This window comes from Empidonax traillii, unplaced genomic scaffold (assembly GCF_003031625.1).
Source record: "Empidonax traillii isolate 1590-97213 ecotype Southwest subspecies unplaced genomic scaffold, ASM303162v1 scaffold1069:size343330, whole genome shotgun sequence".
Taxonomy (NCBI): domain Eukaryota; kingdom Metazoa; phylum Chordata; class Aves; order Passeriformes; family Tyrannidae; genus Empidonax; species Empidonax traillii.
The window spans coordinates 216,608-240,182 of NW_020956262.1; the positions used below are offsets into that span (position 1 = coordinate 216,608).

The window sequence follows — 23,575 nt, forward strand, 5'->3', positions numbered from 1 at the left end:
CTGCCCTCGTCAGCGGCGCCTGCCTCGGTAAGCGCGGGGCGAGCCCGGCATTCCTTCGCCTCTTCCCTTTGTTATTGCTAATTTTTTAATTACAGGGTAGCGAGGGGTGTGTGTGCGTGGATACAGCTCTGCGTCCTCCCGCTCCCGGTATGCGAGCGGCGTTTGTTTTTAAGGCCCTTTACCCCCAGCCCCCCCCCCCCCCCCCCGCACGCTTTCCCCGGTCCCTGACGGGTGGCTGCGGTCAAGGAGGCCCCCGCAGTAGGAAGTCAGCGCAGGGGTCCTGGTTCTGACACACACACACAAACACACACCCCTCTCATGCAATACGGGCTTATGGGGCTCGCTTCGTGGGTTTGGCTTGCTTGGGTGTAGGTCTGGCGGGGCTCTTGGTGAGAACAGGAGCCTCTTGCCGTGCGGGCACCAGCTGTTGGTGGCCGCAAGCGGGAGGCGAAGCAGCCGGAGGTGGAGGCACCGAGCACCTGTGTACACATGAGAGTCGGACAGCATCTCTGAGTAGGGAAATCTTTTAATTCTGGAAGAGGGTTATTCCTTTGCGTGTTGTTGGGCTCTGAGGAATTCTCTTGCCCCCTGCAAGAGCTAGATCTCCAGTTCAGCTAGATGTTACCTCTGTTTTCAAGTTGTGGAATAAACATTAAAAAGTTATCATCTCTGAGGCAGACACATAGTGTAGTGTGTTTCTCTGTTGGGGGAACAGCTGAAGAAAACGGTCTGTGGTGCTTCCTGGCTTTTGTTGTTTTGCACATGGCGGGGGGAAGTCTGTGCTTGGAAGCTCTTATGTTGAGAATAACAAATGCAGAAAAGTATCTTAAGCTTGAAAGGGAAATGTGGTGTGAGAGGATCAGGTATATCTATTTAGTCTCAGAGAATTCTGAGCCTCTCCTAGAGCCAAGGGAGGCCAGAGCTGTTTACTGCTTGAAGTCCTCTCGCTTTGATGGCAGGTGTTTTTCTACAGCATTTCTTTTTTTTTTGGAGACAGGTAGAGTTTTGAGATGTAGCCTTCGTTATCTTCAAAGATGAAGCAAAAGTCAGCTTCTTCCGTGCAGTTAGGTTTAAAATTTTCCTTCCTGTCTACTTTGTTTACAGAAATGCCCAGTGAAGCGCAACTGTAACTTCCTGAGACTGATCTGAAGCTTTTACTAGTTGTTCAGACCCCATCTGAGGTCTCAAAAGCTGTAATAATTGCCATGGTGCCAGCTCTTATCGTGGACGAGGGAAAAGGGCTCCCCTAATCACTTCTTGTGTAGGGATCGGTTTACAGGTAGCTGCCAGGGGTTTGGTTGCTTTAATTACAGTTGCTTCTGTTGAAGAGGTGACTGCCCATTAGTTCCCTAAAGGGGGTGGTCCCCCTGCCACTCTAAGGTGTGGCACAAGAGTGAGACAGGCCTATGGTAGTGCCCGTATCCTATGCCTTGCTCAGGTGCTGAGCAAGCCTGTTATCATGTTTACCTTGCCCTTGCTATTTATATGTCCAGAACATCCACAGAGCGCCAGGGATTGCCCTCAGGGAGGCACCCAGCCTGGTAGAGAGCTTTCTGTGAATTGGAATAGGTTTTCCCACTCCCTATGAGGTGCAGTGGGAGGCATTATTAAGAGGCCTCAGTTAGGGGCCACCTTCTAGGCAGGCAACATTCACCTACCTCCTGAAGGAGGGCAAACTGTGCTGTTTAAAGCTAGCCAAGGCTTGGATCTTGGGTGTTCAAGTTCTGTCTTCAGTCTGATGCCTCTAGAATAGTTTTCTTCTGATTCACCTGTGTGATTGGCATACACCTTGGGTAGAGAGCAGCTCTAAGGCAACAGAGTTAACTTCTGAAAGTAAAAGCAAATGGGGACGCACCGGCCCTGTACCATAGTGACGTGAAACAGGCATAGTATTTGGGAGAGCTGTCACGTCGAAGGTCCATCTCCAGGTCTCCAATCTTACTTTAGTATCCCCCTTTTCCCCTGTCCCGTCTTCCATGCCGACTCGGACATGATCCTCTCGTCAAGCTAGATCATGTCCGAGAACATCCCAGACTTCATAGAGACAGTGCTGTGCAGCTGTTTTCTGATTGAGAACAGGTGTTATAGCCCACGGGCTTTGGATCTTATGGAAACTGCTACCCTGCACTATCAGTTGCCCTGTCCATCAAATAGTGTCTCTTGATGGATGATAAGCAGAGGGGAATTTTGCTGAAGCTGTGCTTATTTGGCTGAGTGTAGATAAGGTTAGTGCCTTCGTGTCGATGTACTTGGCTGTGAACAGAATAAGACTCAACTGTGCAAAGACGAATACTTCCTGGGGAGGAATAAGGAAACTCCTTCCTTTGGGTTTTTCTTTGATTCCAACCTTTTTGAGAACCTGATCAGAGAGACAAGAAATTTTCCTTGACTTCAGAGTGTAAGATCCCACTTAGTGGTTTCTTTTCCAGCTTTTTCCTTCTGGCCTTTGTGTCTGTTCAGCTTACCTCTGAACTCATTCTGCCCTCTCTCTGAATTAAGATCACACTCTCATCATTTGTGTAGGGCAGGAAGGCTTTGCTATGGGCTATAATGCTGAACTGAAAGCCCTGACTAAAGGATCTGCAGCCTCGGGAGCAAACTGTGATCTTCAAAGGCGCATTTGAGAATGCCAAATAAAGAACACTGGGCATGCATATTAGTTAGACAGGGGACTTTATATTTATATAAGAGGTATTTACGGTCTGATATGACCTCGCCTAGCTCTTGATAAGCACTTTAAGTTGTAGGGATCTTGGATTTGTTGTCCAGGGCTACAGCAGTGGTATTGTCCTGCATCGGAAGTGCTCTCTCCAGCTTTGAGGTTCTTCTGTTTGCTGATGTGAAAAAGCATTGCTGTTTTTCCGCTAGAATAATCTGTGTGGCTATCAGGGTATATTGAGCAAAGTCTCATGTGTTTACATGTTACCTGACTGTGCATACTGCAGTGTTGTAGCTTCATACTCCAGTGAATCGCTTCTTGCCTCAAGGGTTTTCTGGAAAATGGCCTCCTGTCACACCTGTGTCTTCTCCTGGTGCTGTTGGAGTCTAGCACAACAGGACACGCACCTGGATGTGCCAAGCAAGTGAAAGGTGCTTTTGTGCTGGCTTTGCAGTCTCCTTCTTATGCATGCCTCAAATCCTGCAGCTTTTTACAAACTCTAGGCCTGGAGGTCCGAGGATGGTTACCTGTCTGTATAAATCCTTAAGGATGAGGAAGACCGGCTGATATGACATGACAAGACTGTTCTCTTTCAGTCACGAGGAATGCTAAAATGCAACCACTCTTGGATTCTTAAATCTTCAATACTGAATAGGGAATATATTTTTGTTAAGGGTCTTGAATCATCTCATTTTGGCGAGCTGTATGGGATTTGTGCGCTCACTTTGGGAGCGTAGCAACCTGGATGAATGATGGGATGTGAAGCTGTAGTCACGGAAAAGCTGTCTTTGAGCTGATGCTAAGGTCCCAGCCTGCGCTTCTGACTCATAGTTAACCAGCAGCATCTCAATTGTCTGTGTGGCATGTGAGTGTTGTCCTACACCGCTTTCTGTGCGTGGGTTGGAACTGCTGAATTGCTTCTATTTTGGGGGGGAAGAGGTGGGTTCTGCTGTCAAAGGCAAAACTGGCTATCAAACCCCCATGTGAAAAGTAGCTGTTCTCCTAAAAGCGTGACAAAGTGGGCAGAAAATGATAAAGCAAGATGAGGGGGTGCTTCTAGTACTAAGAATACAGAAAGGCCATAGATTTGCTAGGCTGAGTAGTGTTGTTTGGGATGTTCTGTGGAGAGCTCTTCCTGGCTTGTTTATAGGGTTTAGTTATTTAGTTATTTTTAACTGGTATCTTAGGGCCAGGGCTCTGTCTCAGGCTTGCCCTGAGATGAAGTCACAGTTATTTGACATTAGGGTTTGCTTGTCAGCTGTCACCATGTGACCACCAGGGTCACTGCTGAACTGTAGAGACTTCTTCTACTGGATAGAAGGAGGAAAAAAACCCAACCAACAAAAAACCCCCAAAGCCTTTCACCTTTTGAAACTGATAATTAGCAACAGCAGCATCTTAAATGTTGTGCTTCTGCAGTTTGATTATGTGCATACGAAGGCTTAAGGACTGGTCGTGGAGATTTTTTGTGTGTGTTTGTGTAGTCTTAATACCAAATCCCAGATTGAGAGAGGGAAATAAACCAGCTTAGAGTCTGTGGAGTCCTCAGAGCAATGCCAGTTTATGCTGGTCAAAGCATGAATCATGATGCTTATCCTAGCGGAAGTATATGTGATGTTGCCTTGTGTGACTGTGTGAAGGGAGTATGAATCTCCCCAGGGACACAAAGGAAAGCTTTGTAGCATCTGGGGCATCTCAAAAGTCAAATCCCTCCCTTGAAAGGACATGGCCACTTGTACCTCCTGCAGAGGCCTTACCTGGGGAAAAAGTTATGGAGCTCAGTAGGCACAGCCCAGTCAATGGAAGGAGGAATACCCTTATTTATATACGTTGAGATGTGGATGTAATTCATGGGGAACCACATGGTGCTCCCTGAAAGTGGTAAAATTGCTTTTGTGGTGGAAAATAGAGGTGGGTGGGGAGATGCTTTGTGCCAACGTAGTTGGAAATGTTCCCTGCCTTGGTGGAGGAGGTGCTGAACCTGGATCAGTGCCCTCAGCAGTCACAGGGCTGCAGGATCAGGTGTCCCGTGGAGTAAGCTGGCAGCCAGAGCACCCTGCAATTACCCTCTGTTGGGAGGGAAGGAGCTTGTTCCTGCTGTCTGTCTGCCCTAATAAGGATGCTCTTGTGAGGAAAGGTGCTCTTATGGGCATCTCGTGCAAGGGAAGCCAAACAGCCGCTTCTAGGGAAAATTATAGTCCTAGCAATGCATGTGTTTATTCTTTGGGCACCCCACTGAGACAGCAAGCGTGCAGAGCAGCTTGGGGCCCAGGCTTGCTCTGTCAGACACAGCAGCAGCTGTGCAGTGTCAGTGGCAACAGCACAAGAGGTCTTTGCATGGTCATTCTTCTTACCCACAGGTTCAGAACGTGTCTTGAACTTGTAGCATGTCCAGGCTGTTCCACTTCTTTCTGCCTCTTATCTCCCCAACTCTTCAAGGCAACTGCAAGGCCTCCTTAGAAAATAGAAGAAGCTATCGCATGTTCTTCAGGATTCTATGTGTGCTTACTGATTATGTTTGGAAGTTTAGTCCTGATAAATCAAGAAACCTTCCTCGGATTCCTTGCTGTGTCTTCCAGTTCCAAACCCTTGCTGCTGTAGTGGTTACAGGAGCTCTGCCTGCATGTGCAGTAACTGATGGTGTTTGTTTCCTGTCTGTATGAGGGCTGTGCTACCCTCCAGCACCCTGAGCTTGGGATGATTGTACTCTGATGTCAGGCCACTGCTCACTGGGGTTTTTTCCCTGTTCTGCTCTGTGCACTCCCTAAAGCACAGATGAAAGGTTCTTGGGCTTGGCTGGAGAGGATTTTCTCCTCTGCTGTGCTTCTGTTGTACTGTGCTTGAAGGGGACCATGCAAGGGCTGGAGAAATGGCAATTTGGTCAGCATTCCTTCTTTCTGGAGATGGGAATGGACAAGCCTTCTAATCCCAGGGCCTTTGCAAAGCCTTAGAAATCTCCTACTCTATAGAGCTGTGTGAGAGGGTGACTCCCGTATACCTTGCTCTCCACAATACAAACCCTGCTGGTGGCTGGATTCCAAACTGGTTACTGCTTTTCCGTTGAATTCTCTGCACTTCTACACTTCCATTGCCCAGCTCTAATACTTGTCCTTTTCCCTTCTGCCAAGTGTTCCTGGGACTTGAGGTGAAAGTCAGGATGTGCCTTCGAGTATGTGGGAGTCAGCAGAGCCTGTGTATGTGTTTGCCTTGGGTTGTGTTCCTTGTCAAGCAAGTAGATTAAGAGCTGGTGAAAAGGAGGGGTAGAAGAAATAATTCCATGTGGAAGGCCCTAAATAAGTCTGTGTCCTTGGGAAGAGGCAGAACGTGTCCTTGAAGTGATAAGGTCTGGGGCAGTAGAAAATACCTTCCAAGGTAGCACATAGGAAGGAGGGGATTGGTGAGGCTGGGAGTGTAGAAAAGATGCTGGAGCTTGTTGTAGCTACAAGGGCCAGAGGAAGGGAGGAGAGACTTTGGCACTTGTGATTCAATAGCTGCTTGTGACAGTCCTAATCCTGTCCCTGGGGAAACACTGTACTGCAGATCAGCATATCTGGGAGAGCTGCCCTCTGTTTCTGGAGACACTGTACCCCAGCTAAAAGGCTTGGAACAAGCCAAGGAACAAGCCAAGCTCCATGCAATCCTAGTGGTGACAAGTCTGGGTGGGTGGCACGCTCTTTGGTGGTGGTGCTTGGGATATGTCAGGTGTAGAAGCTGCTAGTTTTAGTAGAGCACAGGGCTTTGTGCTGTCCTCTGGCACTTGCCCAGAACTGAAACTATTAGTACAGATAAAGACTAAATCCACATTAGTGACTTCTCCCTGACAAGATGTCTGGAATCTGCAATCTTCACAAAGTGCCTTCAGTAGCTGTTTCCCAGGCTTTTGGGCATGCCGACCTGGCAAATTTCTTCTGAGAATGAACCATTCTCTTCCTCTTCATATACTGCAATTTGTTTGGATGGATTCTGGGTTTGGAGGCCTTTTTTAGGCTTAGGATTTAAAGGATTGAATACCAGTCCTTTGGAGGTTCTGCAAGTGTCTCTGAGCTGCCACTCCTGTGGATTATCTAGTTTAGCATCTTGAAATAGAGGAGGTGGCATCTGAGGGTGTAAATGAATTAGGTAGCCCTTTACATATGTTAATTACAATAGCTGCACTTGCTGTTTTTACTGAATGCTGCTGATTCAATGCTGGGCCTGGCAAAAAAGTTATTCCAGTGTATCATGGAGGCAGGGTGTGGATTCAGGCTGCCATAGTTACGGCATGCATGGAGAAAGCTGGAGTCCTGTTTCAGAGTGAGCTGTTAACACAGATAGAGTTAAACTGATTTCTCTAGGCCAGTGCTCTTACATAGTGGTGATGGTAAAATAAGGGAACAAACTAAGCATTTAACTATTATCCGTACTTCTGCACACAGAGTTCATTCTGTGTGTGTGAGCTTCAGGTGGACGTGGCTACATCTGTCTTGCTGTTCATGTTTGGATGCTGCTCAGCCTCGTAGGAAGGGTCAAGCAGAGGCTCTTCCCTTGCAGGGGTCTGTGCAACCCTCTGTGAGTAGCTCCTGTCCTGCTCGCATGGTTGTTTTAAGAACCCAAATCATCTGGTTGCTGATGGCTTGGTGACCACTGCTATGGAAGAAAGGTAGCAAGAGTTTTCAGGTATTCCTATCCTGGCTCCCAAGGCATGCAGCTTACCTTGTGGGCTGCCTGAAGCTGCTCCAATAGAATGAGATTCATTCTAGAGCAAAGTGTATGTGCCCCTCTGCTTTGGGACAAAGCTTCCCCTTCTCACTTCCTTGCTGGAGCCTGCCCTGCTCATGCTAGGGCTAGTGGGGAAGAGCTTGTGTTGTAAGGTGACACAGAACATGCCTGTGTGCGATGGCAGAGCGGGCACAGCAGGCAGTGCGCTTGCAGGTGCTCGGGGAGGTGCTTGGCACAGATTGGAGCAGTTGGCCGGCCGTGAAAGCATGAGAGCTGGGCATGATGCAGGCTGAGAGCCAGTGAAGGACTTAGGGGGCATTCTTTTTGTTCTGTGTCAGGGTTTTAGCAGCCACACGTGTGTACGGTGGGAAAGGAGAGGGAGAAGGACAGGTTTGTTCTGTGTGGCAGAGCTAACCGTGCCTCTGGATGTGAAACAATTGCCACCTGCAAGCACACAGGAAAGCATTCAGTGGGGATTAGGCTGAAAGCCACCAAAAGCTGTATGTGGGCCTTGCTTTGGTGTTGGTGAGGCAGCTGAGGGCAATGGCCAGTGTGTGATAAAGCTGAAGGGCTGCTGGAGTGGCAGCTCTTTCTTTAAAGTGGAAATAGAAATGATGATTGCTTGCTTTACCTCTTGTCTTTGTGGATCTGTGGTGCCTGGCAAAGGTACTCTCAGGCCCTGACGTCTTTCCAAAACATCTTTCCTCTAGTGAAGTGGAAAAAGTGCAATTTTCTTAGGGGGATTGTGTGTAGTGTCATCCTGCAAACTGACCCTGAGAAGTGAATATGGACTATATGTGTGTAACATTGTGCACATGGGTGAGGCTTGATCTTTCTGCACTTGTTCCTGTTCAGAATAACAAGGACTGTCTATGTTAGTCGTTTTCACTCAGGTGAATAAAGTTGAGAGTTGGATGTGGTTCCACTTTTGCCTCTGTACAAGCCTGAGGAAAAAGGTAATTTCTCATCATTACAACATGTTTTTTGGTCTGTTTCTCCCCTCCACTAACTTTCTGTGGATGAGTACTTGTTTTTAAAAACATTACCTCAAACTCAGCATTGCTCTGGTTCAGAGTGAGCAGCTAGGATCTGAGCTGCACCTTCTCTTACCCTGTGAATCCCCTTTTCTTGTCATCCCAAGCAATTTCAGTTGCACTACAGTGCACTGACGGGATTGATGGATGGATAAGGGCGGAACATGGCTTTCAGTACAGCTTGCCTGGGGTCCTGAGAAACTTTTCCTTTTCATGCACTGTTATGCCATCTAATTTTTCTCTAATGGTATGAACAGAAATGCAGCGTTAAGCCTCGTATTAGGGAATTACAGTAGAGGAAGATTAGGCGAGTGGGGATTGCTGTTGTGGTTGTGACATGATCCTGGCTGTCTGCCTGAACTGAGTTGCCTCCTGGCCTTCCTATTGATTGTTTCTCATTAGCAGCTGCTCTCTTTTCTGATTTGTGTTGCAAAAATAAATGCTGCCATCCTGACCACAGAAACAAAGCAAGTCTCAGCTTGCAGAACAGCAGTCGCCTGGTGTGCCAACACTACATTAAGCTCAGTGCAAAGGTTTAGCTGGAGACATACAATCAAGCCTGGCAGCTCCTGTGCCATCTCTCCCAAAGCCTGTTTGCTTCTGCATAAAGCAGAAGTGAGGTGTGAATGGTGCAGCTGCTCTTTGGCTTGCATGGGGGTCCTACCCTGTAGGTACTGGTGGATGGGCAGGCAGGAGGCAGTCACTGTGGGCTGCCTGGTGAGCTGCTCAGTGCAAGAGGTAAGAACCTTGGCAACTTAAAGGCAGATCTTCTCCTTACGCACCCCATATCAGCATGTGGCAGTAGTTCTGGTTCGTCTATTAACTGGGATCTAGAGCACACAAAATAACCATCTCTTTTGACCCAAAGGGGGAAAATGTCTCCTTTTGGTTTGGCTTTATTTAACAGATGAAATAACTGACAGCTTTTTTCTTTTTTCCCCCAAATTTTAGTTGAAATAAAAAATGTCTTGGGAACAAACACATTAATAAGAGGGAAGCTGCTGGTTCTGAATTAGTTGCAGGTGATCTGGATTTACTTAGCCCTCTTCCTGCAGGCCGTGTCTTGGGCTAAACACAGTTTGTGTTTAGACTTTGCAAAGCTGAGCAGTAAGAATCTGAGCCAGAAAGTGTTGTGGGCTGAGCCCTTCCTTCAGCATTTGCCTCTGGCTGTAAGAGCTGGCCCTACTTGAAAAGCTGTCTCTTCCTCTCGCTGTTTGCACCAGCTCCACCCCGCAGGTCGGAACAGGCGTTGCTTACCATAGTGTGATAGGGATCCCTAGGACTTACTCCAATAGGGTATGTGTCGGTACCCCTCACTGCTGAGCAAAGGGGAGAAAGACCATTATGTACAGCTGGTGGCCAGGCCTTCTAAGAAATCTCCTTTGCAAAACCATTTGTTTGAACTCTGAAGTCAAATCCCTGTACATAACCCCTGATGAGAAGGGTTGCCTGCCACAGGGAACAGCTGGTCAAACAGTAGGGCTGCCTGCAGACTGAGTGGGTGTGGCTGTGGGGGGAGTTGTTTGCCTTCTACCTATCACCAAAAATAAAAAACTTCCTTCCTGCATCTCTTACCTGGAGCCAAGTGGGCTGAACTGTTTCTTATCTGATAGTAAAATAGTTGAAGAGAAGGATTGAATGAAAACCTTTGAATAAATACAAATTAATATATCTCAGAAAAATAAAAATTAGGGAAGTCCCAGAAGAACAGCTTGTTCTGGTACATGGTGTGTCTCAATATTACTGCCTTACAGGAAGATGTACACAGATGTGAAAACAACTGGTGCCCTTAAGGGCTTCACTGCTAACTGCCACCCCCAGCCTCAAATGTTTAAAAATTAGTGTTTTGCCTTTTGTGTTAATTAGTGGCAGTTTTACAACTTCTGTCAAATGAGTTCCACTCCCAATGCTTTTAGGCATCTGTCCAGGGTTTCAGACTGAAATTAAAAATCTTTCTCCAGTGGTGGGGTACACCTGTCACCTGAATATGTCATACAAGGGTGAATTGTATGATATTGCTCTTTACCTCCTGCTGGCATGGATTTGTCTTTGGGCTTCCTTTGTCTCTCCTTTGACATCCAGTCAGCCTCTCTGATAGGTCTTCACAGAACCTCTTGGGTCAGATTCCCATTCAGGACAAGTTGGCCTGAGTTCAGCTGAGCTGAAATGCTGTCTGGTTCTTGTTCTCTTGGGAAAATGAGTGGAAATAGGGTTGCTTCAGTGTGCTTGTGGGAAGAGGACCAGAAGTCCACCCAGGCAGTGGGATTTTTCACAGACTGAGGTCATTGCCTGCAAGAATTGGGGTTGTCCTTGGGTCACTGGCACGTTGCTGTGCACGGCTCCTTAGGGTGAACAAACAGGTCCTTTCTGATTACCTGAGCTACCTGTGAGGAAACATCCAATAAAGTTCTCTGTTAATAATTTTCCAGATTACAGACTTTTGTTTTGGTGTGTCTTGTTTACAGCTTTGCATTTTGTGGGCTGGTGACAGGCCCATGTTATCCTTAGGACTGTATCATCTCCTGGGAGAGGCCAGGCAGGAAAGCAGGTGCATTGCTTGCTTTCGGTACTCGGAGAAGAGGCAAGTGCAAGAGCTGTGCATGCTGAGTTGGAGTAGCTTGAGGATCTGTGCCCAGGAAGAATGTGGGACAGCTTTCCTGAAATCTGTGCTTACCATTAGAGACTGACTCTTAGCTCTTTCAGGGATGAGGTACAGGAACAGCTGAAATAGCCAGGGACACATAACCAAGATACATTAACCTTGGGGAAGATCATGATAGTAAATTCCTTCTGACTCATCCTAGTCCTAAATTCAGATCTGGACTGGGATCTACCAATGAGAAATACAAGAACTCCAATGATGTTCAGCAACCCTCTGAGTTGAAAGCTTTGTGAAGGTTATAGCTGAGGACTCTTACAGGGAGCATCTGTGCTGAGTATCACACAAACATCACTGGAGCAGACGGCAGAACTTAAACAGCTCTGGAATGGGGTTCCTGGTTACAGTACACAGGAGCTGACTCCTGTCCTGAAAATCTTGCAGCAATGTGAGCAATAGCTGACAGATCCATAGATCATGCAATCCTGAACTACCAAGGCATGGGGCTGTCAGGGTGCTGGGGGAACACCAAAAACACCTGTGCTTCCTTCTGCTGGTTGTCTTCCTTTCCAAGCCATTGGTGTGTCTGCCCAGTCCGAAGCCTTACCTGGGTAATGGGACTGAGGAGGGAGGAGTGGTGTGTCCTGTGTTCCTGATGTGTAGGAAGGAGTCCATTTGAATTCTTGTTGGTGTTGAATGAGAAGTAGGTTTAGTGAGGATCCACACAGTTTCCTGCCTGCCCCAGTAGTCCAGACAAGTTATTGCATCTGCAGTCTGGGGTGTGACCTCTCTGTCCTAGCCTCCTGCCAGCAGGGATAGGAGATTCTCTCCCTGCATCAGTAAACTGGCTGTGCCATCCTTTGCTCTCCATCCCTGTTGGAGAGCCTTTCCTTTAAGTCCTGTTTGCAGCTGCAGCCAGGGAGTGGGAATGTCCCTGGTGCAGAGGGTGATCTTTGTGCTGAGCTGGAGCTCTCCTACAGGGAATTGCAGTGTTATGGTTGAGCTGCTGGGTAGAATATCCAGAGTGCCCCTCTCTCTCTTCAGCCTGTTTTTCTGCTCCTATTTTTGTCTATGTCTTTGGCTTTTTTTTTCCACTTGAAATACTTTGTGGGTCATCTGTCATTTTGCTGTCTGGCAAGTGGATGTCAGTGTGATCTAATGTCAACAGCAGACCATCATGGTGCCCCTAGAGCAAAAGCTTGCTGCTGAAGAAGTGGGTCTGAAGAGGCCTTTCTTCCCCACTTGTCTCCTCTCCTGCCATGTGGTGCTCAAGGTTTGCAGTGGTCCTCATCCTTACATGCTGCACAGGTTTGAAGTATCCTTTCTGTTTTATCCCAGAGCTTTTAGGTGCAGTTAAGGCTCTTCCCCACTGCCTGGCAAACATCAATTTTAGGTGATTGATCTTCAGATCTTCTGTTCTGGAGGCAAAGTAACAGTTCTTTGAGGGAGCAATCTTGCTATGTCAAGAAGCTGATGTGAAGCTGGCTTGACATAGCTTGAAAATGAAATGTGAACTAGCAGCTGCCTTCAGAGTTTTCCCATGGGTGACAGTATCTTGCCCCTTGTAGCCACTGCAGATCACAGGATCGCAGATCACCAGCAGAGGGGGAGCTGCTGGCTTCCCTTGCCTGGCAAGGGACATGTTGGGGTGTTTCAGGACACAACTGTGTGATGCTCCTTTGCGTCATCATAACTGAAATTCAGATAAGGACAGTGGCCCTGCAATACTTGTGTTCACATACAGACACCCCCACTGGGGCAGTGATGGGAGCAAGGACGAAGAGGGTTATGTTTTTTCTAGTGAAAATGAAATACTACATGTATCCAAATTTTTGAGGAATATTGCCGTAGTAAATCTGTATAGGGAGAAGTATTGAATTAATTAGTTGGTGTGAGAAGAATGAAGTATTTTCTCAGCTAGCACTGACAACTATTAGGGATTGCCTCTGACCCTTGGTATGTACCTCAATAAGGAAATATAAGTTTATTTTTTTCCCTTTGTCCTGAATCACCAGATCCATCAAAAACCATGGGAAATTTTTCTGTGGACTGTATTGAGACTGAACTAGTCCTAGTAATAATTGACAACTTTGATGGCTGACCCCTGTAGGAATTGTTTCTCTTGACCACTTCTCATTCAGCTGCTTCCTCCAGCAGGCTGCAAGCAGAATTTGAGCTGGTTTTCCTGGAATAGTACTTCTGGTAGTAACAGGATCAAAACACTGGCACCTCTCCTGTCTCCTCCCAAATGTATTTCCAAGAGGGCTTGTCATCTGTCATGGATCTGGCTATGTAAACTCATCTTCTTTGGCTGAACCCTCAGCTATCTTTATTTCCAGGAAAGCTGGTGGTGCTGCAGGTTACCCTGTGCCAATCTCTTCCCACAGAACCATTCCACACTGCTTGGGTGCAAGTGAGCCAGGAAGTTCAACAGAATTACAGATGTCCTTAAACAGAAATACCTCAAAGCTCCTGTGGGTATGCATGTATGCACATGTGTATAGAAGAAACCCAAAACAACAGACACCCAGAAAGTATTCAAAGAATGAAATTGCTAATTAGCAGTAATTCTTACTTTGTTCTCTTGGGTGTGAAGTGATGATAGAGCAGGCAGCTACAACTGAAGCCTCCCCTCCAATGCCGAGACAGTCTTTTTCCTGGCGTAGTTGGGCCTTTCCTCTTTTGTTTTCCTTAAATAAAAACTTGCAGCTCACATTTTTGCTCCAACAGTCATAAGCTCAATTTAATTGCAGTTGTTTTCAAGTCTTTCTGCACATTGAAATGCCAAGCCTGAAAGGATCCTTCTCTAAGCACCATCCCTTGGGTGACGTGCCCCCCACCAAGCGTGGCCTCTGCACGTAGGGTGTCTCCCCTCAGCTGCATGCTCAATACTCACCCTCCCACTGATTTTTTCAGCTAAGCCAGCAATTCTCTGCAATGCACTCAGTGCAGAGGAGTTTCCTGGGGTCATGTGCCCAAGGTGCTGGGCTGGGATTTGTTCGGTTTTTGGTTCTTTCGCAATTTCTTTGTGTGTCTTTCCTCCCCTTGTCTGATGTGAAAGGTGTCTTAGGGAGCATTATGAGTGCTAATGTCATGGTGCTTATAAAGTATAATTTCTTGCAAGGCTGACTTCATGTTGGGAAGGATGTTGAACCATGTGGCTACTATCTGGAACAGGCTGAGCTCAATGGCTTACTGCTAATTGATAAGTAAGATCAGAATTAGACTGCTAAACATTGCTCTAGGACTGAAGACTGGGATTACAGTGCTAAATATTGCTTCAGAGGGGGGAACTTTGGCTTTTCTGCTAAGTTGCTACCTCACAGTGCCTAAAAATCCTGACCTCAGAGTCTCTGGTCGTGGTCAAAGGTCCAGTTCTCTGCGTGCCTTAGCTACTGGTGTTGATGGGTTTCCTAAGCACAGAATCACGTTCCCAGGCTGCATCGATGGAAAACATGCTGCTGGCACACGTGTATTGCAAAAGAGCGGGATGTGTCAACATAGCATTGAGGGTGTTGTTCTTATCTTATTGTATTTATTAACCTGGGTCTAACTTGAATTCTTTCAGTCTGTTGCCTCCTTTCTGCAATTGAAAGACTGGGTGGGTAGGAGAGCAAAATGGAGGGACTTGCAGTTGGCTTGAAATGATAGTCTTTCATCTTTCTCCAGGAACTGACCTTCAGTTTCATTGGAGAGAAATCTTCATTTATGAAAGCATCTCTCATTTCTCTTGGTTTTTTTTTTTGTTTGTTTGTTTGTTTTTGTTTTTTTAATTCTTCTCAGGAGTATATTCCTGACACTGCTGTGAGTGTGCAAGTGCGGTGATTAGCTGGTACTTAGAGGGACTGTTCTATCTCACCATGACTAGGAGATGTGTTTGGTAGCAGCAGTTAGTGTGTGCAAAGGGCAACATGCTGCACAGCGAGGGTTTGGCTTAGGTTGATATTTTTGTTTCCTACCATCCCTTCTTTCCCACTGGAGAGCTCTGATGTGCTTGCCAGATGGGGCTCCTAGTGACTGTGAGATAATGGGCTTAGCAGATGCCTTCCCTTTTGTGCTGCGTTTGTCCCTGTGTGACAGGGTAAAGCCATCGTGCCTTCGTGAGTCCTGCTTCCCATCAGGACCTGTTTTAGTGTTGTGGAATTGGACGCAGTAAGTCACTGAGTCCCTAAAATCATTAATGGAGCTTTAGTTCATCTCACCTGAGATGGGGCTCACATTCTCAGCAGAATTGGGATCACTTAGCTGGAAAGCACCAACATTCCTGTTTACTGGCACTTTTGCTTAGCTTTGACTTTCTTTTTTCCCCCATCAGGAAAAAGATGATTACTAGAAAGGTTTTAGTGGATTTAGCCATAAGCTCAAAGCTATTAAAGTATGTCTTGTTTCCCTTCTAAGTCTGTTTTCACCAGCCCTACCCTGGCCAGTGAAACAGGATCGAAGAAAAAGTGTGGGGCCTTAGCCAGATGCTCATCATCTTCCCTGACTTTGTAAAACATACATGACTGAAGGTAGCTATTCGTGATGGGGGAACGTGATGGTTAAAACAGCAAATTTCCATAACTCTGTAACATCACCTGTAACAGCCTCTTGTTTTGAGTTATATATCAGCCAGTGGGGAGGAACCTCTGAGTAAAGTTGGGAATGAGGATTTTCCATGCCTGGTTTTGTAAAGGAGAAGACTGTTTTGCCAGCATTTCATGGTGCATTTGTCTTCCTCTCATTGCAGGTGAGGCTGGTGCCAGCATTATTCGAGTGTCGAAAGAAGCCCGGAAGAGGTTCCTGGGCCCACTCCACCCCTCTTTCAACTTGGTGAAGACCATTCGGATCTGTCTGTCCAAGACTGTGCCAGAGAATGGGCATGAGGTTGCAGCAGGACGTTTGGGTATTTCCCTGACACGAGTTTCTGATGGAGAAAATGTGATTCTTTCAGACTTCAATTCCAAGGAGGAACTGATCCAGGTGAATGAAAACTTACTGCAGAGGGCTAGGCAGAAATGCCTTGATCCCCAAATGTCCTTAATACTGGGGTATAATTGTCAGCATGTGTGATGTTCTGAAAAGAATAGTAGTTTCAGTGGGCTTTGTGATTCTTAAATTCTGGATCTTTCTCCCTCAGGCCTGTGTCTGCAGCACCTTTATCCCTGTCTACTGTGGGCTGATACCTCCAACCTTGCGTGGAGTGGTAAGTAAGACTCTTAAGATGGTCCTTCATAAAGTTACGTACTAATGAATAAGAAGGCAGAAATGCTGAAACTCAGTTTTGGGAGTCTTATTGCTTGTGTGCTGGCAGCATTTAGCCTGAAGAGACATAAGAACTTCCCAAATAAACAGTTTACAACAGTGGAAGTTTCTTTCCACTGCTGCCCACAGTTGGCTATAAGTGGATTTAACATGATAGTAATATATAGCAGTCTGGGGGAGGGCTGGCTGGCTTAGCAGATGGTTCTCATGGCTGCATGGCACAATGTTCTCCATCCCTGAGGCTCCAACCATCTGCATGTGGAAAGAACTTGGGTCTTGGATAGAAGTCATGTGTGTGGTCCCTCTAACATGTGCCTGACACTTTCTGTGGGGTTTTAACTAGTGATGTGGATACCAGCCCTCTTTTCCATGGAGTTCTTCCTGTCCTTTCTCTGACAATAATGTTCTGCTGTCTGCCAGAGCTTTCTTTAAGTCCTGTCCAGTGCTGTCCAAGAGCATCTTCTCCCACTGTGTTTGCATGTTAGAAATGAAAAGTTTTGAAAGCTGTGCAGAGCTGGAGCATTTCTGAATATTACAGAAAGGGCTTTAAGGGCCTTGGCTGAGCTTGCACTCCCTTGTGCTACGTAGGTTAATGCACAGGTTAAAAGGCAGGGGTTTTTGCAAACTAAATAGTCAAAAGGAGAGGGAGAATTGCTGCTAAAGTATGCATGCCCTCGTTTCCTAAAAGTGGCCTGACCAAAATGCCTCTGTCAGAGCACAGCACCAAATCTGCTTTCCACTGCTACCCGTGTCCTAAGAGTGAGGTCTGTTTTGTCCTGGCATAATATGCAACTTGGCTGTTTTTGCCTTGTGTAAACATGCTGGGCAGGGAAATGACCTGGAAGAGATGTCCAATGTCCAGCCCTTCAGAGAAGCAACAGAATCAGTAATGGTTTGGTATTTGCTCAGTAACTGCAGCCAGGGCGTTTCCCCCATAGCTGGTGGGAGCATAGCAGTGGCTCTTGCCTTATACCTCTTTGAGGCTAATTGAGGTCAGTATGCATCAGCCAAAAATTCAGGATTCCAAAACTGTGTGCAGCATCGGGGTTTCTGGAATGTGCAGCTGCCCTGGCACACTGAGGGATGACTTCTCATGGGGAAAGGTAGGGAGGGGAATATGAGATGAAGAAATTAATTCCTACCTCTTCCCCAGAAAAGCATGACTCTGGAGGGGGTTGCTGTCAAGGGAAAAGGTTAAATTGGGTTGGGTATGAGCTTGGGAAATGGTTTTGAAACAGGACTGCATGGTTCCTAGCTTGCCTGTGGTGACTGTATTTGCCACAGGATAAACTGACAGGCCTGGCATGAGGACCAGTTTGCAAGGTGATGGGATTGTGTGCAAGGTACAAAATCCATATTCTGCCTTCCTCCTAATTTTTTTCCAGTGTTTGCTTCTCTGAGGTCTGGTAGTCCCATGGAGTGGATGATGGAGATGGGTGGGGGAGGAAAAAAAATTAAATACTGAGGAGCAGAAGGGTCAGTGATCCACCCATGTCAACACGTGCTGTAGCTGTGAACTGTCTGCAGCACGTGGGTGAGAACCCCTAACAAGGGTCACAGAGCTGATTGTCAGATCATGTGAGTGAGGGGGCCCTGTGCACAGGAGGACACAGTAAGGAAATGGAAGTGGGCACCCCAGTCTACAAACCATCCCCTGAAACTGCTGCTCATGCCTGCAAGCAGTTGGTGGTTCCAGTCTTGCCTCTGTGCTGTTCAGGGTTTTGCGGGAGACTGGAGAGTGGTTAGGCTTGGGTTGCTGGAGATTCAGGCAAATCCACAGAAGTGGCAGCTGAGCTTTACTAAGGAATGGTAATCAGCATTGCTTCGGAAGTGGGTGGACCAAAGAGTAGGGTGTACAGGAGTACTCCTGGGTTTCTGTGGAGTGAGAAGGCTTTGCCTGTTGGTGTTACTGTAGTTGAGCCTTTTTTCTAATGGCATCTGTGCACTCATGCTGCCACCCTCAGGGAAACGTGTCTTTCTGCATCCTTACCGCAAAACTAGTGTTGTCCAAGTGGCCCAAACACCTCCTTTTTCTTTAAAGAAAGTGGGATGCTGCCTGCTTTGCTCTGTCCTCTTCCCACTCAGCCTGTCATGATCTCACCCTTGCAGAGAGAGTCAGCCAGATGTCTCCAGCTCTAGCTGTACCTAGTCTGGCTTTTAGTGGAGCAGCTTTGGGGAAAGGATGACAATGACAGTTGGCTGTGGTTGCTTTTGGCTTAGGGAACGCTGATGGCCACTTGAGAAGGAGGAGAGGGTTCAACTAATTGTTGGCACCTCTGTTGTTTGGAAAGCATCCTGTAAGCAAGCTAAATGTTATGGTTTCTGAGAGGGTGTACTCATCCTTGAGTTTAATCTAGCCTGCCCTTCCACATTCTTCACTGTCCAAATCCAGGTGGATTCCTATAGCCGAATTTGATTGCTTTCAGCCTAAGAGCCTGCAAACTGCTCCCCAGGCTCAGATTAGCTGCTTGGAGAGTTCTCTGTGTTGTCTTCCATCCAGAGCAAGAGAGAACAAATTGCAAAGCATCCTCCAGGCAACACATCTGGTGTTTTTTAGGCATTGTGCAGCAGAAGGCTGTTGATGGTCACTCTGCCTGAGAACAGGAAGTGGGATGCAGAATGGAGCATGTCCTCTCTGTCAGCATTTCCATGCTCTGCCTGAGTTTAAACATACTAGCTCAGCTCATCACCCATCAGAGAGCTGAAAGATGTTACAGCTCCCACCTATGGGACTCTGTAACCCCTGTATAATGATTTGTTTGAACCCCTGCAAAGGGAAGGAATCCAGGCAGTAAATTGCAGGATCAACTGTGATACAAAACTGACAGGACTCTTCTGTAATTGAGGTTTGCAAGAGCTGGAGTTGTTGCTGTGCAAAGGTCTCAAAACTTCCTGCTCTTTTGGCTTGACCAACATCTCTTTGCTTTTAGGTTTTGCATAATGCTTACTCTGCCAAAGTCCTGTGATAGGGATTGTCTTGCTCAGCTTCTTGTGGAATTATAGCTTACAATGAATATTTTGAGAACGTGCTACTGGGGTTGCCCTTCCTGCAAGGGTAACACAAATGTGTTTATGGCATATAAGTACAGAACATTCTCTGATAAGAGGGTGCCTGTTAAGAGCAAAACCCAAGTCCCATGTGCTCTGTTATCACACCACAGCAAGTTGATTCCCAATGTGTATGCATGTGTTGGGATTGCTGCTTGGTAAGCCTGCTAGCAACAAATCCGTTGTTTTCACTCTTAGGTAACAAGCCTTCTGCCAGTGGGGACTTGAGTCTGAGCTTATGTGCTTTAAACACAAGTGAAGAATGGCACAATGTCACAGTGTGACAGCTTAGATCAGTGCTAATTTGCACTTCAGGTGGTTGTTGGTGTGTATTATTAATTGGACAGCAGTCAGGAGATGTAAGTCAGCAGTCACACAAGTGAATATGCTTTTCTTATTAATACTTGCGACCAACACAGTTAACCATAGGAAGAAGAGCACATAGCAAAAGGAGATTATAGGCAACATAGCTATGCTATCACTCATTTTGACTCTATGGATGTACTCTATACTGTTCCCAAGTTGTTGGCACGAATAGGAAGAGGGGCACAGTTAAAAAACTGTTTGACCAGTTAGGAGAATGAAGATTGCTGCATTTGTCTTGATTTCAGAGATACGTTGATGGAGGGATTTCTGACAATTTGCCACAATACGAGCTGAAGAACACAATCACAGTGTCTCCATTCTCGGGAGAGAGTGATATCTGTCCACGGGACAGTTCCACAAACATGCATGAGCTGAGAGTCACCAATACAAGCATTCAGTTCAACCTTCGCAACCTCTACCGCCTCTCAAAGGCCTTGTTTCCTCCAGAGCCACAGGTGAGTTACCTGGATGATACACCAGAACTTGGGGGACAGTATGTGGGGACTGGCTGTGCACTGTAGCAGAAGAAGATTGCAGACACTGTTATTTTTTTATCTTCTGTTTGTCTAGTTTTTTATCTTGACATTATCAACCCAGTGACTTGGCAAACCTTGCCAAGGTCATATAGGTGAATTGATTTGCTTTTGCTATTAGAACATCTGGAATTTAGGAGGTAGCAGTTGCTTGGGAAGTTACACCCATTTGCTCTCTTTAGAGTAGAGCTGGCAAGAAATCAGGCTCCCTTTAGACAAAGATGTATCAGCCATCAGAACCAGTGTGCACTTGAGGATGTTTAAGGTCAGGATGGAGCTGCCAGCCTGAAGCGAGTGCCTTTCTCCTAAAAAGTGCGAGTGGAGCAGGTGGCACTGCAAACAGCTTTGCATGCTTCTGAGGAAATGTAAATGCCAGAGAACCCTGATACTGGGGCATAATAAGCATGCATTCATGCGCTGAATTACTTGAGCAAGTCTGTTCCCACCCCCTCTCTAGTCTTAGCTGGCTTTATCTGCAAACACAGTGGCATCTGCAGGTATTCTGGGCTGCTTGTCAGAGTGACTGGCTGAAGGCTGCCCACAGCAGCATCAGCTCTAGGTGGGGAAATGAGGTAGCTGCAACTCTTAAGCCCACACTTAGTTAGGATTCCAGGTGTCCCTTCCAATCTAAGTTATCTTGTGATTCCCATATCCAGTGTTATACCTCCCAGTCCTGTTCAAAGCCTGGGAAGAGCTGGCAAGAATGAGACTTGTTCTTGGGATAGCTCAGGAATCAGGAGAATTCCTCTAAAGCCAGCACTGAGCTGGCTGTTTTCTCTGCTCAGCCAGTTTCCAAATGATTTACTCTTCCCTTCCTCTGCCCACAGGTGCTGCGGGATATGTGCAAGCAGGGCTATCAGGATGCACTGCACTTCCTGAAGAAGAATGGTAAGGCACTGGGTGTTGTAGGGTGGGCTGACTCACCTGTTCTGTGCCAGGCTTGGTGCCTTGGCTTTGGGGGTAGTCAACTGCACATATGAAAGGTGGAAGTGCAGAACTGAACTGTGCTTCAGATACTGGGATGTGGAATTTCCATGAATGAGGCTGTTTCAGCTCTTCAGGAAGCAGAGGTGGAGTGGTCACCTTTGCATTTGCCAGCACAGTTGTTGGGCACCAACCAGTGCCATTTGGACCTCCTGCGATACCCTGCTCCTTTCCACATGCGGCTGGTCTGTGTGTAATGCTGCCCTCAGCAGCCCTGATGAAGTGCTGCTATGTCACTACTGCCATGTGCCAGCCCTGGGCTCTTGCCTCCAGCTGCTGTAGCGGTGGGTGTGTGCTTGCTGCCACCTCGTGTCCATAGACAGTGGATCAGGCACTTTCTGCTCTGGTATTTGAACGGGAGTAACTGGGGATAACAACAGTCATACAGCTGTGTGTGTGGATTGCGCCACAGGAGGGAAATCTTGCCTGTAAGATTAGTGACTGGCAGATTTGAGCAACAAAACTCTGCCAAAAAGCACTCTGCAGAACATAAAGGGGAAATGTGAGAATTTCTGGTGGGGAGAGAATTATAACAGCAAGGTTTCTAGCTCTTTGTGGTAAGCATTACAACAGATGGAAGCTTAAGAGGCTGGGTATGGCCTCAGCCTCAGGGGAGTTGGGGTGAAGTGAGGACTAATACTCTAAAGGCCAAGCAAGGCAGGACAGCTGGTTTGAATCCTTCTTAAAGTATGACTTCTCTTCTCAGGTCTCCTTCATCGTCCAAGTCCTGCCCGTCCTCTCCTGGCCATAGAAGCTCCCCCAGGAGAGAAGAAAGAGGAAGAAACAGAAGCTGAGGACCAACTAGAGGACAATACTGCCCTTGCTGTTGTTGAAGAGCACATCTTTGAGCACCTGCCTCCCAGACTGAATCAAGGTATAATTCAAAGGAAGAGATCATAGGTTCCTGTTCTGCCTGGTCTGCTTCAGAGGATCACTGGAATGTGTGGTTATTGCTTATGGCTGGGCTTGGCCATACCCAGGGACTGGACCAGCACCTGCTGATGGTTAGATAGTGTGTGGGGGTTGGTCTCTTAGATAGAGTTGTAACTTGCGCTGTTAGGGCTGGATTGGGAGAGGTTGACTCCTTTGATAGTGTTCTGCATGGTAAGGAGAAGAGGGAATCCTGTTGCTTGCTCCTCTGGAGTCTGATAGAGCTGAAAGCTGTTGTTCTCAGCTGTGCTCAGGGAATCACTAACCTGAGCAATACCTCCTTAAGATGTGGAAGGTGGAGAGGGGAGACCTCAGGCTGGGTAACTTCTGGAGTATGACAAGGAAGGAGATAGACCTACTGGAGGGATTCAGCCATGTTTTCTTCTGTCTTCAGCTCTTCTGGAGGCTTGTGCGGAAAGAAGAAGTTTCCTGACTGGCCTCACCAACATGCTGCCTATACGCGTGGCCACGGCGATGATGGTGCCCTATATGCTGCCCCTGGAGTCTGCAGTTTCCTTCACTGTCAGGTAAACCTTCAGCTGGTCCCTCAGCAGGGCTCTTCTCAGTGCAGAGAAGTGTTGGGTGTAGCTGGTGGAGCATGAATGGACAAAGAGTAGGATCCTCTAATTCTGCAGTGCCAGAGTTCCTGGGGAAGGAGTTCCCAAAAACTACCAGACATAGGGGGAAAAAAAGACCACCCCTCCAAAAACCAAACCACAGAGAAAAACCAAGAACTCAAAACTTTTCCTATCTTCCTGCATCATTTAGTTACAGCCAATACTTTCAGCTCAAAGGAAGATGACTGTGCTGGAACTTGCCTTAGAAAATAGTGGTAAATTTTTGAACCTTGAGAGAGATTTCTGATCTGGGAGTGCAGGAATGAAATTAGGAACTGCATAAGAGGTTATTTAGAGTGAGGGGTAGAGTAGTCCCAACCATTTCCAACTCTGTACTTACACAGCTGGGAAGACACCTCTGTCAGGCTTGTTCTTAGTATAAAATATCCTATGAAGAGTTGCACAAACTGTCTCCTTACAGATAAAAGGGCTAAACACTTTCCAAATCTGAAACTGGATGAAAAAATATGGAAAGTGCAGACAGAAAATGTGAAGAATGTCAACTTTCACAGCTTCTCCCCCTTCATTTTGTGAATGGTAGTGTAAATGCCTCAACACATTTGTCACTAAAAATAATTGAGAAGAGGCAAAACTGGCATCCTTTTCATCCTGTTCCTGTATGTGGCCCAGCTAATGGTTGTCTCCGGTCTCTTTACAGACTGCTGGAATGGCTCCCAGATATTCCTGAGGATATTAGATGGATGAGAGAGCAGATGATAGAGATCTGCAACTACTTTGTGAAGAAAGCCAAGAAGAAATTGGGCAGCCGTCTTTCAGCCAGGTATGGCTGCTTTCCTTCACAGCACTGTTCTGGATGAGTCTTCCTTTCACCTTTGAATTCTAGAGGTTCTAATCCTCTGGAG

General features: G+C 46.8%; 1 protein-coding gene across 1 annotated transcript in view; it reads left to right on the forward strand.

Moving 5' to 3' along the window:
- Window positions 1-23,575, forward strand: part of PNPLA2 (patatin like phospholipase domain containing 2) — a 32,175-nt gene that overhangs the window by 2,422 nt on the left and 6,178 nt on the right. Inside the window, exons 2-8 of the mRNA XM_027904607.1 lie at window positions 15,720-15,952; window positions 16,110-16,175; window positions 19,894-20,103; window positions 21,009-21,069; window positions 21,872-22,039; window positions 22,490-22,622; window positions 23,371-23,493. Coding sequence (XP_027760408.1) covers window positions 15,720-15,952; window positions 16,110-16,175; window positions 19,894-20,103; window positions 21,009-21,069; window positions 21,872-22,039; window positions 22,490-22,622; window positions 23,371-23,493 — 994 coding nt within the window. The remainder of the gene's footprint in view (window positions 1-15,719; window positions 15,953-16,109; window positions 16,176-19,893; window positions 20,104-21,008; window positions 21,070-21,871; window positions 22,040-22,489; window positions 22,623-23,370; window positions 23,494-23,575) is intronic.